This window comes from Oncorhynchus mykiss, chromosome 21 (assembly GCF_057628025.1).
Source record: "Oncorhynchus mykiss isolate SJ-2025 chromosome 21, ASM5762802v1, whole genome shotgun sequence".
NCBI lineage: Eukaryota > Metazoa > Chordata > Actinopteri > Salmoniformes > Salmonidae > Oncorhynchus > Oncorhynchus mykiss.
The window spans coordinates 22,834,102-22,849,888 of record NC_143042.1 but is presented as its reverse complement, the minus strand read 5'-3'; the positions used below and the strand labels follow the sequence as shown (position 1 = coordinate 22,849,888).

Genomic DNA, 15,787 nt, shown 5'->3' with positions numbered 1-15,787 from the left:
CGCCACGGTGGTGTGGGAGCAACAATCTGCCGTCTGCCTCAGTCTGGAGGTATTCAAAAGTTTGAGGCTCCGGTGTCTGGGAGAGAGGCTCTCCGGAAGTTAAACCTGCTTCGGCAGGACACCCTCAGTGTGGGAGACTGTGGTGGCGTTCCGCACGCTAGCAGCAGAGGGAACCTTGAACCCGGAAGCGCCGTTCGACACGTTCCTGCACGGATTATCGGAGGAGGTAAAGGATGAGCTGGCAGCCTGAGAACTGCCGACGCATATCAACTCACTCATCGTTTTAACCATCCGGATTGATGGTCGGCTACGGGAACGTAGGAGGGAGAAGAGGTCCGATTGCAGTCCCAATCGCTCACTCGGGGATCCCACCTTGCAGCTGATGCACTCCGGAAGTCTCCGGTGTCTACATCCCCGAGAGGATCCGAGCTTACCCGAGTCCCTCCAAGAGCCTCCGGAGACTGCCGACTCACCTCTTCCCGAGCCGATGTAGCTCGGCAGGGCTAGGCTGTCTCCAGCTGACTGTGTAAGCAGACTTGAGACCCAGAGTTGTCTGTATTGCGGTCCTTCCGGTCATTTTGTGACTACCTGTCCCTTCAAGAGACCTAGCTTATTCGTTGGAGTGAGTACACTGGTGGGTCTTAAAGATAATTGTCTTGTTTGTCAAGCTTCCCAGCAGTTGTCCTGTCAGCTCCTGTCTTTTCCCAGTCTCCCTTTTTCTCGTCCTCCTAGTCTTTGACCCTTGCCTGTCCAGACCCTGTACCCACCCGCCTGACCACTCTGCCTGTCTCTGACCCTGAGTCTGCCTGCTGTCCTGTACCTTTGCTCCTGCTCTGGATTATCGACCCCTGCTTGCCTTGACCTATCATTTTCCTGCCCCTCTAACAATAAACATTCTTACTTCACACAGTCTGCACTTGGGTCTTACCTTGACAACTGATACACCATGTGGTAAATTAGTTAATATACCAAAAGGTTTGACATTGTGAGGTTGGACACAGGTGCAAATAACTCCTTCAAGACTGTTGGAAGAGCTGGTTGAGAGAATGCCAAGAGTGTACAAAGCTGTCATCAAGGCAAAGGGTGGCTACTTTGAAAAATATAAAATATATTTTGATTTTTTTCAACATTGTTTTAGGCTACTGCATGATTCCATGTGTTATTTCATAGTTTTGGTGTCTTCACTTGTTTCATGAGGTGAAATAAAAGCTCCCAGAAATGTTCCATACGCACAAAAATATTTGTTGCACACAAATTTGTTTACATCCATGTCAGTGAGCATTTCTGCTTTGCCAAGATAATCCATCCACCTGATATGCAAGGCATATCAAGAAACTGATCAATCAGCATGACCATTACACAGGTGCACCTTGTGCTGGAGACAAAAGGCCACTTTAAATTAAACTGTGCAGATTTGTCACAACACAATACCACAGATATCTCAAGTTGAGGGAGCGTGCAATTGGTCTGCGTGCAGGATTGTCCGCCAGAGAATTGAATATGATTTTTTATTTACCATAAGCTGCCTCCAACATCGTTTTAGAGAATTTGGCAGTACGTCCAACCAGCCTCACAACCGCAGACCATGTGTAACCATGCCAGTGTACTGCGAGCATGTGCTGACCAACTTGCATGTGTCTTCACTGACATTTTCAACCTCTTCCTGTCTGAGTCTGTAATACCAACATGTTTCAAGCAGACCACTATAGTCCCTGTGCCCAAGAACACTAAGGTAACCTGCCTAAATGACTACCGACCTGTAGCACTCACATCTGTAGCCATGAAGTGCTTTGAAAGGCTGGTCATCAACACCATTATCCCAGAAACCTTAGACCCACTCCAATTTGCATACCACACCAACAGATCCACAGATGATGCAATCTCTATTACACTCAATACTGCCCTTTCACACCTGGGCATAAGGAACACCTATGTGAAAATGCTATTCATTGCCTACAGCTTAGCGTTCAACACCATAGTGCCCTCAAAGCTCATCAATAAGCTAAGGACCCTGGGACTAAACACCTCCCTCTGCAACTGGATCCTGGACTTCCTGACGGGCCTCCTACAGGTGGTAAGGGTAGGTAACAACACATCTGCCACGCTGATCCTCAACATGGGGGCCGCTCGGGTGCGTGCTCAGCCCCCTCCTGTACTCCCTGTTGACTCATGACTGCACGGCCAAGCACGACTCCAACACCATCATTAAGTTTGCTGATGACACAACAGTGGTAGTAGGTCTGATCACCGGCAACGATGAGACGGCCTATAGGGAAGAGGATAGAGACCTGACCGTGTGGTGCAAGGACAACAACCTCTCCCTCAATGTAAACAAGACAAAGGAGATGATTGTGGACTACAGGAAAAGGAGGACCGAGCACACCCCTATTTTTATCGACAGGGCTGTAGTGGAGCATGTTGAGAGTTTCATGTTCCTTGGTGTCCACATCACCAACAAACTAACATGGTCCAAGCACACCAAGACAGTCGTGAAGAGGGCATGACAAAACCTATTCCACTCAGGAGACTGAAAAGATTTGGCATGGTTCCTCAGATCCTCAAAAGGTTTTACAGCTGCACCATCGAGGGCATCCTGATGGGTTGCATCACTGCCTGGTTTGGCAACTGCTCGGCCTCCAACCACAAGGCACTACAGAAGGTAGTGCGTACAGCCCAGTACATCACCGGGGCCAAGCTTTCTGCCATCCAGGACCTCTATACCAGTCGGGTGTCAGAGGAAGGCCCTAAAAATTGTCAGACTCCAACCACCCTAGTCATAGACTGTGCTCTCTGCTACCGCATGGCAAGTGGTACCGGAGCGCCAAGTCTTGGTCCAAGAGGCTCCTAAATAGCTTGTACCCCCAAGCCATAAGACTCTTGAACACCCCCCCCCCCCCCCTGTTATTATCCATGCATATTCTCTTTAATAATTCTACTTACACGTACATATTACCTCGACACCGGTGGCCCTGCACATTGACATTGACTCTGTACCGGTACCCCCTGCTATTGTTATTTACTGATGCTCTTTAATTATTTGTTATTCTTATTTCTTACTTTTTTGGTTAAGGGCTTGTAAGTAAGCATTTCAATAGACCTGTCATATTCGGCTTATGTGACAAATACAATTTTATTTGATCTGATTTGAACTCAGTAAAATCTTTGAAATTGTTTCATGTTGCATTTATATTTTTGTTCAGTAAATATTTATACTCTTAGACATTGCTTGTCCTAATATTTCTATATTTCTTAATTACGTTATTTGACTTTTAGATGTGTGTATTGTTAGACATTACTGCACTGTTGGAGCTAGGAACACAAGCATTTCACTACACCCACAATAACATCTGCTAAATATGTCTATGCGAAAATAACATTTTGATTTGAATGATTTGTCCACTGCTTGCAGTGAGAGTCTGACATGCCTAATGACTGGCCGGCTTCATAGATCCATATACTCTGACATTCCCATTACTCTAACAATACGTTATGTAACTCACCATCTGCAATCTGGCCGTCTTTCTCAGGTTCCGACGCTTTGACATGAGAAACACGTTCTTCCGTGAGAGCCGCATCGCATCCCTCTCTGCTGGTTTTCACTCTCTGCATATAGATTAAACATTAGAATTGTTGTAAGGACCTTGCTTCGCTGTCTGATGGAAGGGTCCCAAGGACCTTGTAAGGCTACAGGGACAATGTTGTAATTCAGATGAGAAGAGCTATGTAAAGGAAATGAGTTTTTCACACAACCTACACATGTTGTATCTTACGTTAGTAGACAAGAGAGGTGGAGGACCTGACCAGGGATCATTTTCAGCAGTCCAGAGCGATGTACAGTTTAGTGCGTTCATCTTAGAGGCAATCAGCAATTGCTAAACCCATTTTTGGACTTATACATGAAGAAGGTGTACCCATTGATTCTTGAAGAACATAACTCAACTGCCGTACCACTTCAGAACCCAAAATATACGTTTTTTTTTACTCCGATGTTGGTAGACACAGTAAATGTAAACACTTTATAGCCTAAAAACATGGTTAAAACTACAGTGCGTTTAGAAAGTATTCAGACCCCTTGACTTGTTCCACATTTTGTCACGTTATAGCCTTATTCTAAAATGGATTAAATAAATGTTTTTCCTCAGCAATCTACAAACAATACCCCATAACGGCAAAGAGGAAACAGGTTTTTAGAAATCTTTGCAAATGTATAAAAAAAAAAAAAAAACTGAAATACCTTATTTATATAAGTATTCAGACCCTTTGCTATGAGACTCGATGTTGAGCTGCGGTGCAGCCTGTTGCCAATGCTCATCCTTGAGATGTTTCTACATCTTGATTGGAGTCCAACTGTGGTAAATTCAATTGATTGGAAATAATTTGGAAAGGCACACACCTGTCTATATAAGGTCCCACAGTTGACAGTGCATGTCAGAGCAAAAACCAAGCAATGAGGTCGAAGAAATTGTCCATAGAGCTCCGAGACAGGATTGTGTCGAGGCACGGTTCTGGGGAAGGGTACCAAAAAATGTCTGCAGCATTGAATGTCCCCAAGAACACAGTGGCCTCCATCATTCTTAAATGTAATAAGTTTGGAACCACCAAGACTCTTCCTAGAGCTGGCCAAATAGAACAATTGGGAGAGAAGGGCCTTGGATAGGAAGGTGACCAAAAACTCAATGGTCACTCTGACAGAGCTCTAGAGTTCCTCTGTGGAGATGGGAGAACCTTCCAGAAGGACAACCAAATCAGCAGCACTCCACCAATCAAGCCTTTATGGTTGAGTGGCCAGATGGAAGCCACTCCTCAGTAAAAGGCACATGACAGCCCGCTTGGAGTTTTCCTAAAGGCACCTAAAGACTCTCAGACTCTCTGGTCTGATTAAAACAAGATTGAACTCTTTGGCCTGAATAGCATCACGTCTGGAGGAAACCTGGCACCATCCCTATGGTGAAGTATGGTGATGGCAGTATCATGCTGTGGGGATGTTTTTCAGCGGCAGGAACTGGGAGACTAGCCAGGATTGAGGGAAAGATGAACTGAGCATTGTACAGAGAGATCTTTGATGAAAACCCGCTCCAGAGCTCTCAGGACATCAGACTGGGCGAAGGTTCACCTTCCAACAGGACAACGACCCTAAGCACACAGCCAAGACAATGCGGGAGTGGCTTTGGGACAAGTCTCAATGTCCTTGAGCGGCGCAGCCAGAGCCCAGACTTCAACCCGATCAAACATTTCTGGAGAGACCTGAATAATGGAGAAACTCCCCAAATAGAGGTGTGCCAAGCTTGTAGCGTCATACCCAAGAAGACTCGATGCTAAAGGTGCTTCAACAAAGTACTGACTAAAGGGTCTGAATACTTATGTAAATGTGATAGTTGTTTATTTTTCATCAATTAGCAAACATTTCTAAAAACCTGTTTTTGCTTGATGAGGGGATAACATATTCGATCTATTTTAGAATAAGGCTGCAATGTAACAAAATGTGGATAAAGTCAAGGGGTCTGAATATTTTCTGAAGGCACTGTATGGGTTTGATATCATGTATGGTCAGTCCTTGCATCCATAGTTCTGTCTTTGAATTTGAAATTTGTTACATTTCTCCAGCCCCTTCCCCCCAGCTTTTTATCGAAACATTGGTGGGGAATTGGCTTTGTTATTGTTTCATCTCCTGATTGCTGCTTTAAGATAGCTAGGTAGGACAACGGCATGTCACAGTCCTAGTAAGTACATTTTTTTTCCTCAATAAAGTAGGTATCAGCAAAGTCTGAGCTACTAAGTTGGGGGAAAAGTCAAGTGTGAGTGTTTGTTCAAATCATTTTGTGAAGTGTCTTTCCAAACTGCTTAATTACTGGATCTATTCCAGTATTCTCACACCCTTTTCAACTAATCATGAACTTGATGATTAGTAGATCTGTTGAATCAGGTGTGCTTACTAGAATAGAACAAATAAGTCAAACTGAATGGGGTACTGGAGTAGAGGACTAAAACCCTGAGCTAGCCCGTTTTTACAAATTTCTAAGCCCTCTATTACAGTTGTAAGTAATCTCTAACTAATCTCTATGGGCGGGTCACAGTGGTGAAATCTGAGCAATAATGGAGCTACAGGTTATCATCAGAAAACATCTACCTCCTCATCAACCCTACCGAAACACCACCACCACCAACAAATCCCCGCACAAACACAGCCTGCTTCCCTTCACATCTGCAGACCCCCACACATGCGCAAACACATACACACACCAACACACACACAGTGTGTCATCTCCAGACATAGATCACAATAAGTATAAATTGGGCCCCTTGGGTGGAGGGGGGGGGGGGGGGGGGGGGCAGATCTGCGTGGGGTCAGGAACATTTACATCCGGGGAACATCGAAGCCAACGATGTTACTGTAGCTAGCGAATTTATCTATACTCCCAATTTGACCTATATATCCTACTCACCTGTGTGACACACAAGGCATTAATGCATTGTGTTGTGGACACCTGATGCTCGGGCAATCAGCCTGGGTTTCTCATACATTCCCCAAGGTCCCAGGGGTGATGAGAGCAGTAGTGTGTTATTCCAGAAACTTCACACAGTACATATAGTTCACCATGCAGGAGAATATGCTAACACAGGCTTCACATACACGCATGCTCACATACAGAGACAGAGGGGGAGACCGAGAAAGAGAAAGAGTGCTCTGAATCGACTGTGCATAGAACATGAACGAGTGACGTCATATGTCAGAATGCAATTTAATAGAAAACCTTTTATTGTCCACACAATTGGGAAAAGTCCCTCTGGCTTCACAGTAATATGATAAACATCACAGAAAAACAACATTATGTGACATCACAAGCATTTCGCTGCACGCGCATTAACATCTGCTAACTATGTGCATGTGACAAATAAAATTTGATTTGATTTGAACATCATCATCAAGATCATCTCAAAGACAAAAAATGTGTCACCTTACCAGTTTTTAAATGTTTCTTGATACCTTTTCAATAAGGATTCCTAGAGACATGATAAGTAAATGGATATGGAATACTGACCAGTAGCGCGCATTGTGAATATTTACGCACAAATTGCACCATTGGTTATTGGGGTTTGCAGTACAGAATCTGGAGACATATACGTGGGAAAACCTCAGTGTGTTCCCTATTTACTTGTGAGTGGTAACGAGTCTTTCAGAGAAATTCCACCCATGCAAATCATTATGTTTTCCATATATGCTGTTTCTCTCTGCTGTTGTTTTTGTATCCAAGGCTGTTTAGCGGAGGTTGGAGATGTGGGGGTGGTCTCATTGGTATAAAAGGATTTAAAAAGGGTTGGTGGCGACTGCGCACAGATATAGTTTCACACCATGTGCTTCAAATCTTTGGCAAGCCAACACATATGTCGATCTGTGCGCAATGAGCGAGTCTTCGTAGACGATAGACTCTAAGTAATTGCTTAAATTTAAAACTCACACGTTCTCAATGCAGGCAGGTGGCAGCGGGTGATCGTGCGCGCGGATGTGTTCAGGACAGCCAGAAACATCTCCGGAGGCGCACTTTTCCATTCACAGAGCTCACTCAACCTCATGGATGACATTTTGAAGATAGGCTTCGACCCCACGAGCAAGCCGGTGTTGATGGAGGATAAAAGGAACGACACTGGCGCTCTTGGGAACTCCAGCGACCCGTTTGGCCGGAACGAGGAGGTCGCCAAGATCGAGATCACAATGCTTAGCGTGACATTCGTCGTGGCTGTGGTGGGGAACCTGAGCGTGCTGCTGGCCATGTACATGAGCCGACGGAAGCCCTCGCGCATGCACCTGTTCATGAAGCATCTGAGCCTCGCGGACTTGGTAGTGGCCTTTTTCCAGGTACTACCGCAGCTCTGTTGGGAGATCACCTTCCGCTTCTACGGGCCCGACTTCCTGTGCCGCATCGTCAAGCATCTGCAGGTGCTAGGGATGTTCGCGTCCACCTACATGATGGTGATGATGACGCTGGACCGCTACATCGCCATCTGTCACCCGATGCAGACCCTTCACCAGCCCACGCAGCGCGCCTATATGATGATCGGGGCCACCTGGGTGTGTAGTCTTGCCCTGAGCATGCCCCAGTATTTTATCTTTTCCCTGAGCGAGGTCCACCCGGGCTCGGCCGTGTATGACTGCTGGGGACACTTCATCCAGCCGTGGGGCGTGCGCGCCTACATCACCTGGATCACCGTGGGCATCTTCCTTGTGCCCGTGGCCGTGCTCATGCTCTGCTACGGCTTCATCTGCCGGTCCATCTGGCGGAACATAAAGTACAAGACCCAGAAGGGCACTAGCGTGATGGCACTTGCGACCAAGAATGGGCTGATCGGGACGAGTTCAGTCAGTAGCGTCACCACCATCTCGCGCGCCAAGCTGCGCACAGTGAAAATGACTTTCGTGATCGTGCTGGCGTACGTGGTGTGCTGGGCTCCGTTTTTCACCGTGCAGATGTGGTCGGTGTGGGATGAGAGCTTCTCGTGGGTAGGTAAGTGTTATATTTGGGCTCTGTGCGGTGAGTCATTGGCAGCGCGCGCTGGTGCCATGTCTCCGTTCATTGTGTGACACGTTAAGTGTTTTAAAACATTACATTATTGCTTAGGCCTATTTACTCAATAAGTTGGTAATAGTGCACAGCTTCAGCACATATTTTATGCATTACCCCAGGGGTTTCCCTAAAAGCTGATTCACTGCTCTCCAAAATGTTCTTCAGTTTACCACGGACATAGTGAGACAACAACTGTATAACTCCTCCTCAGATACATAGACCAAACTGAAACAAATAGGCTATACATACAGTAGGCTATACATACTTAGGCTATAGGCTGTGCAAACTGGAGACCTGGGGTACATTATTGTGACCACAATGGAATAACCGCGAACAAAATCTTACTGGTAGTAATTTCATTATATGTTCTGTGCATGTGAGTTAGCTCATAATTCATTGCCTTGATGAGGTGTGAATGTAGCTGATGTTATTCCTTTTGCTGTAGCTTGAATTATCGGACAGTGCGCAATATAGAAAAACAGCATAATCACCTAAAGGGCATAAATACGTGTTAGACACGTTCCATATAACGCAACCGTTGTGTAGGTGTGACAGATAGTTATGAAAACGACCATCGGTCTCCAAAAGTTAATAAAATATTTTGCTGGCGAGTCAGTGACCCGTCAGACCCAGTGGCTTGCCGAGATTCCTTCGAGAATACGCATAAATCAGGGCTGTCCAACCCTGTTCCTGGAGAGATACCATCCTGTAGGTTTTCACTCCAACCCTCATCTAGCGCACCTGATTCTAATAATTAGCTGCTTGAAAAGCTGAATCAGGTTAGTTACAACTGGGGTTGGAGTGAAAACCTATAGGAGGGTATCTCTCCAGGAACAGGGTTGGACAGCCCTGGCATAAATAGTGTGCCACTGCTAGTAGATAAACAGAACACGCTTGAATGTTTTCTTCTTCCCTGACTGGCCGACACCCCCTCTTCCCCGTTTCTCTCTCCCCAGACTCAGAGAACACCGCAGTCACCCTCTCGGCTCTGCTGGCCAGTCTGAATAGCTGCTGTAACCCGTGGATCTACATGATCTTCAGCGGCCACCTCCTCTCTGACATGGTGCACTGTCTGCCGTGCTGCCGGAGGCTGCTCCACAAATTCGGCCATCAAGACTCGAACAGCAGCATCCGCCGCACCACACTCCTGACCCGGGTACCGCCCCCGGCCCTACCCCATCGGAGCTCAGAGAAAAGCTCTTGCAAAGATTGCTTCCACAACTCCCACAGGAACTGTCAATCAATCCCGGTGTCTTAACCGGGTGCTCACACTGTCCATATATATATATATTGTGCATGTGGTTCTTGCGCAACGCCACAGTGATGAAGGCTATCATAAGTTTAGGGGGAGGCTTAATGGAAACAGAGTCAGAACAGAGTCAGTGCATCCATCTCTCCTGGAGCTTGTGTTTCTGCTCAGAGAGGTGTTCAACACACATCAATCCGTAAGTGGAAATGTGGTAGGCTATAGGAATACCTAGGCTATAACTAGGTTATCCTGTCTCTTCTTGCTAAATGTGAACTGACTGTCAGGAGGCATCTAAAACCCAGACAGTGCTAATATTTATGCTCTTGCAAGCTCTTATGGGCCCACACTCATGCAGCGATCAGAATCGTTGCCATTAACCGGTCATTCCAAATTAACCGAGTGGTCTGTCAGTATGTGTTGTTCAATAACTAATCATATGCCTAATATGCCTAATATACACAACCGTTAAAGGTTTGGGGTCATTTAGAAATGTCCTTGTTTTTGAAAGAAAAGCATTTTTTTTTTTGTCCATTAAAATAACATCAAATTGATCTGAACTACACTGTAGACATTGTTAATGTTGTAAATTACTATTGTAGCTGGAAACTGCAGATTTTTTATGGAATAGCTACTTTGGCGTACAGAGGCCCATTATCAGCAACCATCACTCCTGTGTTTCAATGGCACGTTGTGTTAGCTAATCCAAGTTTATCATTTTAAAAGGTTCATTGATCATTAGAAAAACCCTTTTGCAATTATGTTAGCACAGATGAAAACTGTTGTCCTGATTAAAGAAGCAATACAACTGGCCTTCTTTAGACTAGTGGAGTATGTGGAGCATCAGCAAGAGTGGGTTCGATTATAGGCTCAAAACGGCCAGAAACAAAGCACTTCTGAAACTCGTCAGTCTATTCTTGTTATGAGAAATGAAGGCTATTCCATGCGAGAAATTGCCAAGAAACTGAAGATCTCGTACAACGCTGTGTACTACTCCCTTCACAGAACAGTGCAAACTGGCTCTAACCAGAATAGAAAGAGGAGTGGAAGGACCCGGGGCACAACTGAGCAAGAGGACAAGTGCATTAGAGTGTCTAACTTGAGAAACAGACACGTCATAAGTCCTCAAATGGCAGCTTCATTAAATAGTACCTGCAAAACTTCAGTCTCAACGTCAACAGTGAAGAAGCGACTCCGGGATGCTGGCCTTCCAGAGTAGCATATCTCAGACTGGCCAATACAAATAAAATATTAAGATGGGCAAAAGAACAGACACCGGACAGAGATATGGCTTTTTCTTTGCAGCTCTGACTAGAAGGCCAGTATCCCGGAGTTGCCTCTTCACTGTTGACGTTGAGACTGGTGTTTTGCACGTACTATTTAATGAAACTGCCAGTTGAGGACGTGTGATGCATCTGTTTCTCAAACTAGACGCTCTAATGTACTTGTCCTCTTGCTCAGTTGTGCACCGGGGCCTCCCACTCCTCTTTCTATTCTGGTTAAAGCCAGTTTGCGCTGTTCTGTGAAGGAGGTTGTACACAGCGTTGTACGTGATCTTCAGTTTCTTGTCAATTTGTTGCATGGAATAGCCTTTATTTCTCACAACAAGAATAGACTGATGAGTTTCAGAAGAAAGTTATTTGTTTCTGGCCATTATGATCCTGTAATCGAACCCACAAATGCTGTTGCTCCAGATACTCAACTCGTCTATTGCTTCTTTTTTTATTATAATATATTTTTTTATTATATCCCCTTTTTCGTGGTATCCCATTTGTAGTAGTTACTGTCTTCTCATCGCTGCAACTCCCGTACGGACTCGGGAGAGGCGAAGGTCGAGAGCCATGCATCCCAACCAAGCCACACCCAACCAAGCCACACTGCTTCTTGACACAACGCACATCCGACCCAGAAGCCAGCCGCACCAATGTGTCAGAGGAAACACGTACACCTAGCGACCTGGTCAGAGTGCACTGCGCCCGGCCCGCCACAGGAGTCGCTAGTGCGCAATGAGACAAGGATATCCCTGCCGGCCAAACCCTCCTTAACCTGGACGATGCTGGGCCAATTGTGCGCCGCCCCATGGGCCTCCTGCGACAGACCCTGGGCTCAAACCCAGAATCTCTGGTGGCACAGCTAGCACTACGATGCAGTGCCTTAGATCACTGGGCCACCCGGGAGGCTCAGTCTTATTGGTTCTTTAATCAGGACAACAGTTTTCAGCTGTGCTAACATAATTGCAAAAGGGTTTTCTAATGGTCAATTAGCCTTTTAAAATTATAAACTTGGATTAGCTAACACAATGTGCCATTGGAACACATTATTGTTGGTTGCTGATAACTGGCCTCTGTACGCCTATGTAGATATTCCATAAAGATGGTGCAGTTTCCAGCAACAATAGTCATTTACAACATTAACAATGTCTACACTGTATTTCTAACCAATTTGATGTTATTTTAATGGGCAAAAAAATGTGCTTTCCTTTCAAAAACAAGGACATTTCTAAGTGACCCCAAACTTTTGAAGGTAGTGTATGGTAATTGCACTTTTTGACAGGTTGACTGTGACTTGATGATTGTTTGGTTATGTTTAGGTTTACAGTACATTGTCCCATTAAATGGGTATAAAATGTTTATAAAAGGTTTCACAAAAAAACAATAATATACTGGCACACATCACTCTTCTCTCTCCCTTCATCTCCCCCAATGGACCGCTGTTCTCCCCTCTCCCCATCAAGCCCTTCACTCCATCTTTGTGAAGTATGGTGTTGTTTCTTTCATTGACTCTCCATCATCCCTCGGGGGTTTTCAGTCTGTGAGAGTTAATACGCTTGAAATTGGTCAGTTCGTTGTTGAGTATTCTGTGGGGAGTGTCGAGGAGTGATACTGGACCCTGGGTTCCATTCCATTTTAAATACATTCCATTCAAAATACCTTTAGATAAGAGCCATGCATTAATGTTTGATGTTGTTGTAAACATATGTGATTTATTTGAACTGCACAGTGTGTCCCAAAACAAATATCACTATTTCCTTTGTACTTTAGGTATGTTATGGCGTCATCTCAATGTGACCTCTTTCACCTGTACATATTGCGTCTGAGATTGTAGGACGTTATGCTGTGAAGGGTGGCAGGTAGCCTAGTGGTTAGAGTATTGGACCCGTAACTGAAAGGTTGCTGGATCGAATCCCCAAACTGACGAGGTAAAAATCTGGTGTTCTACTCCTGAACAAGGCAGCCATCATTGTAAATAAGAGTTTGACTGACTTGCCTAGTTAAATAAAAATATATGGAAAATGTGATCTGGCATGAGACTGTATGTTTTCATATGTCACAAGAGCTCCACACCTAGGCTTATACCAGTTATTCTAAACATGTACATACACAGACAGAATTCATTCTTAACAGATGTTTATTTTATTTTACATCTTACATATCAAGTACATATTCAACAGAGAGGGAGCAAGAGAGAGAGAGAGTGTGTGTGTGTGTATATGCTTGTGTGACATTAAGAGCAGATACAAACAATACACAGCCATGTTACAGAACCAGGCTGACTATGTATTGATATCACATACAGTGATAGTGAATTCAGTTATATCAGAACTCAGGATAAACCCAGATGCAGACAGCTAGAGTCACAGATGTTTATTGACCAAAACAGGAGGCAGGCAAAAGACAGGTCAATAGCAGACAGAGGTCTGTAATCAAGGTCAGAGTCAGGCAGGTACAGAACAACAGGCAGGGTCAGGGCAGACAGAATGGTCAGAACTGGGGAAACTAGGAAACAGAACTTGAGAAAGCAGGGAGATGGGAAAACACGCTGGTAAGACCTGACAAGACAAAACAAACTGGCAACAGACAAACAGAGAACACAAATATAAATACACTGGGGATAATGAAGAAGATGGGCGACACCTGGAGGGGGGTGGAGACAAGCACAAAGACAGGTGATACAGATCAGGGTGTGACAGAGGAAGTTGTCCTGCTCAGATGTAATCACTATCATCAGAGTGCACTGTACTCTACCCTTCTCTCTTGCGGTATGGAAAACAGGTCAGCTGGGGCTCAGCGGGCACCACTGAACCTCACCTAGTTCTCTCCTCATCCCAAGCCACAGCCACATGCGGTGTTACAACACGCTACTCCTCTCAGTTAACACTTGGATCACAAGGCTCCCCCACAGGATCCCTCCCATCCGGATGCAGTATGCCGGGTTTGGGATGCCGTCCCTCTCATTTCTGGTGAGGAGTGAGAGATTTCCACGAGCTCATCCTGATCTGGCTGAAATGAGAGTTTGGATCAAACCGTAATCACAATCTAACATAACGGATAAGCTAGGCAGGGGAGGCGGGACTAGGGGTACAGGTATGTAGCGCAGCCTATCAGTGTTGAGGGTGGAGCTATAAAAGTTCTAAAAGGCTAAGGTGACGACCACACACACACACACGCACGCACACACACACACACACACACAGTACTCTATGCAGGGGTTCCCAAACTTTTTCATCAAGGGGAACATTCCGCCCGGGTGCAAGCCACGTACGTCGACAGTATTTCTATGAGCACAAGCACTGTTCATGACACAAACAGTGTCCTCTTGTTGGTTTTAAGGTTTTGCAGGTTTAATACCTATTTCCTGCGACTTTACACATTTCGTCTTGGGGTGCAGAGAATATTTTGTGATTTTAAAGCTCATTTTCTTGTGTATTCATGTGATATTTGATTGACTCGAACATTACAACAAAATCTATGAGTAAAAACCTAGCTAAGAAAACACTAGCTGACATGGGCAAGTTGATCTGGACATTTCTGGCAAGTTATAAATAGCTCTCTACGGTATGCAATGCAACTGACAAGAGGAAAACTGATGATGCACTACCCAATTTTGAAATTGCACCTTGTGCATTCTATTATTACAACTTTCAAGAGTAAGTTGAAAGCCGGACTGACATCCCCCCCCAAAAACATAACAATACCCCCTTCCAACAAAAATATTTTTGGGGGGATGAGGGACCCCCTGCCGATCCCTTGTGTGCCCCACAGTTTGGGAACCACTGATCTATATGGACATGTCCTGCTGGGGTGGGTGGAGGCATATCCAAATTCAGTCAGAAGGTGTGTGATGGGTGGGGTATGGTAGGGTGGGGGCAAGGATGCAGAGGGGGCTCTCATTTCCCCTGGGTTGATCTGATTAGTTTGGCCAGTGATTCACTAAGGTTCACTGAGTTCTCCCTGTCCTCAAGTTGCCCTGTGCCCTCAGGTGTGTGTGTAAGACTGTGTGTGTGTCTGCCTACTCAAGTTCACATTCCCAAAATGTGCTGCTGTGTCTGTGTTTTCTAAAAACAAAAACACACACACACACACACACACACACACACACACACACACACACACACACACACACACACACACACACACACACACACACACACACACACACACACACACACACGACCCAGGGCTGCAGGTAGCCTATAGGATAGAGCATTGAACCAGGAACCGAAAGGTTGCTTTCTGAATTCCTGAATCGACAAGGTGAAAAATCTGTCGTTGTGCCCTTGACCAAGGCACGCAACCCTAATTTCTCCAGGGTTGCTGTTGATAGTGGCAGACCCTGGCCGTGACCCCACTCTCAGAGGTTGTCTCAGGGGGAGTTGGAATATCCAAACAACACATTTCCAATTCACACATGCATACAATACACACTTGTACATGTGTGAAATAGGACAAATATAAGCACCCACCTAAGTATTATTATCATTATCAGTAGCCTAGCGGTTAAAAGCATTGGGCCAGTAACCAAAAGGTTGCTGGTTCGAATCACCGAGCCGACTAGGTGAAAAATCTGTTGATGTGCCCTTGAGCAAAGCACTTTACCCTAGTTGCTCTGGATAAGAGCATCTGCTAAATGACTAAAATGTTTTTTAAACAATGTATCAGGATGTGTGGACTGAAGGGGCCAAAAGGGGGAGGGGGTCTGT

The 15,787-nt window shown here is 45.3% G+C and overlaps 1 protein-coding gene across 1 annotated transcript; it reads left to right on the top strand.

Moving 5' to 3' along the window:
- The first annotated feature begins 6,071 nt into the window (after nt 1–6,071).
- On the top strand, nt 6,072–10,816 carry LOC110500250 (arg8-vasotocin receptor). Its single transcript, XM_021577504.3, has 2 exons — nt 6,072–8,501; nt 9,518–10,816. The coding sequence occupies exons 1-2, from the start codon at nt 7,571–7,573 to the stop codon at nt 9,817–9,819; spliced, it is 1,233 nt and encodes a 410-aa protein (XP_021433179.3). The 5' UTR covers nt 6,072–7,570; the 3' UTR covers nt 9,820–10,816.
- The last annotated feature ends 4,971 nt before the right edge of the window (nt 10,817–15,787 follow it).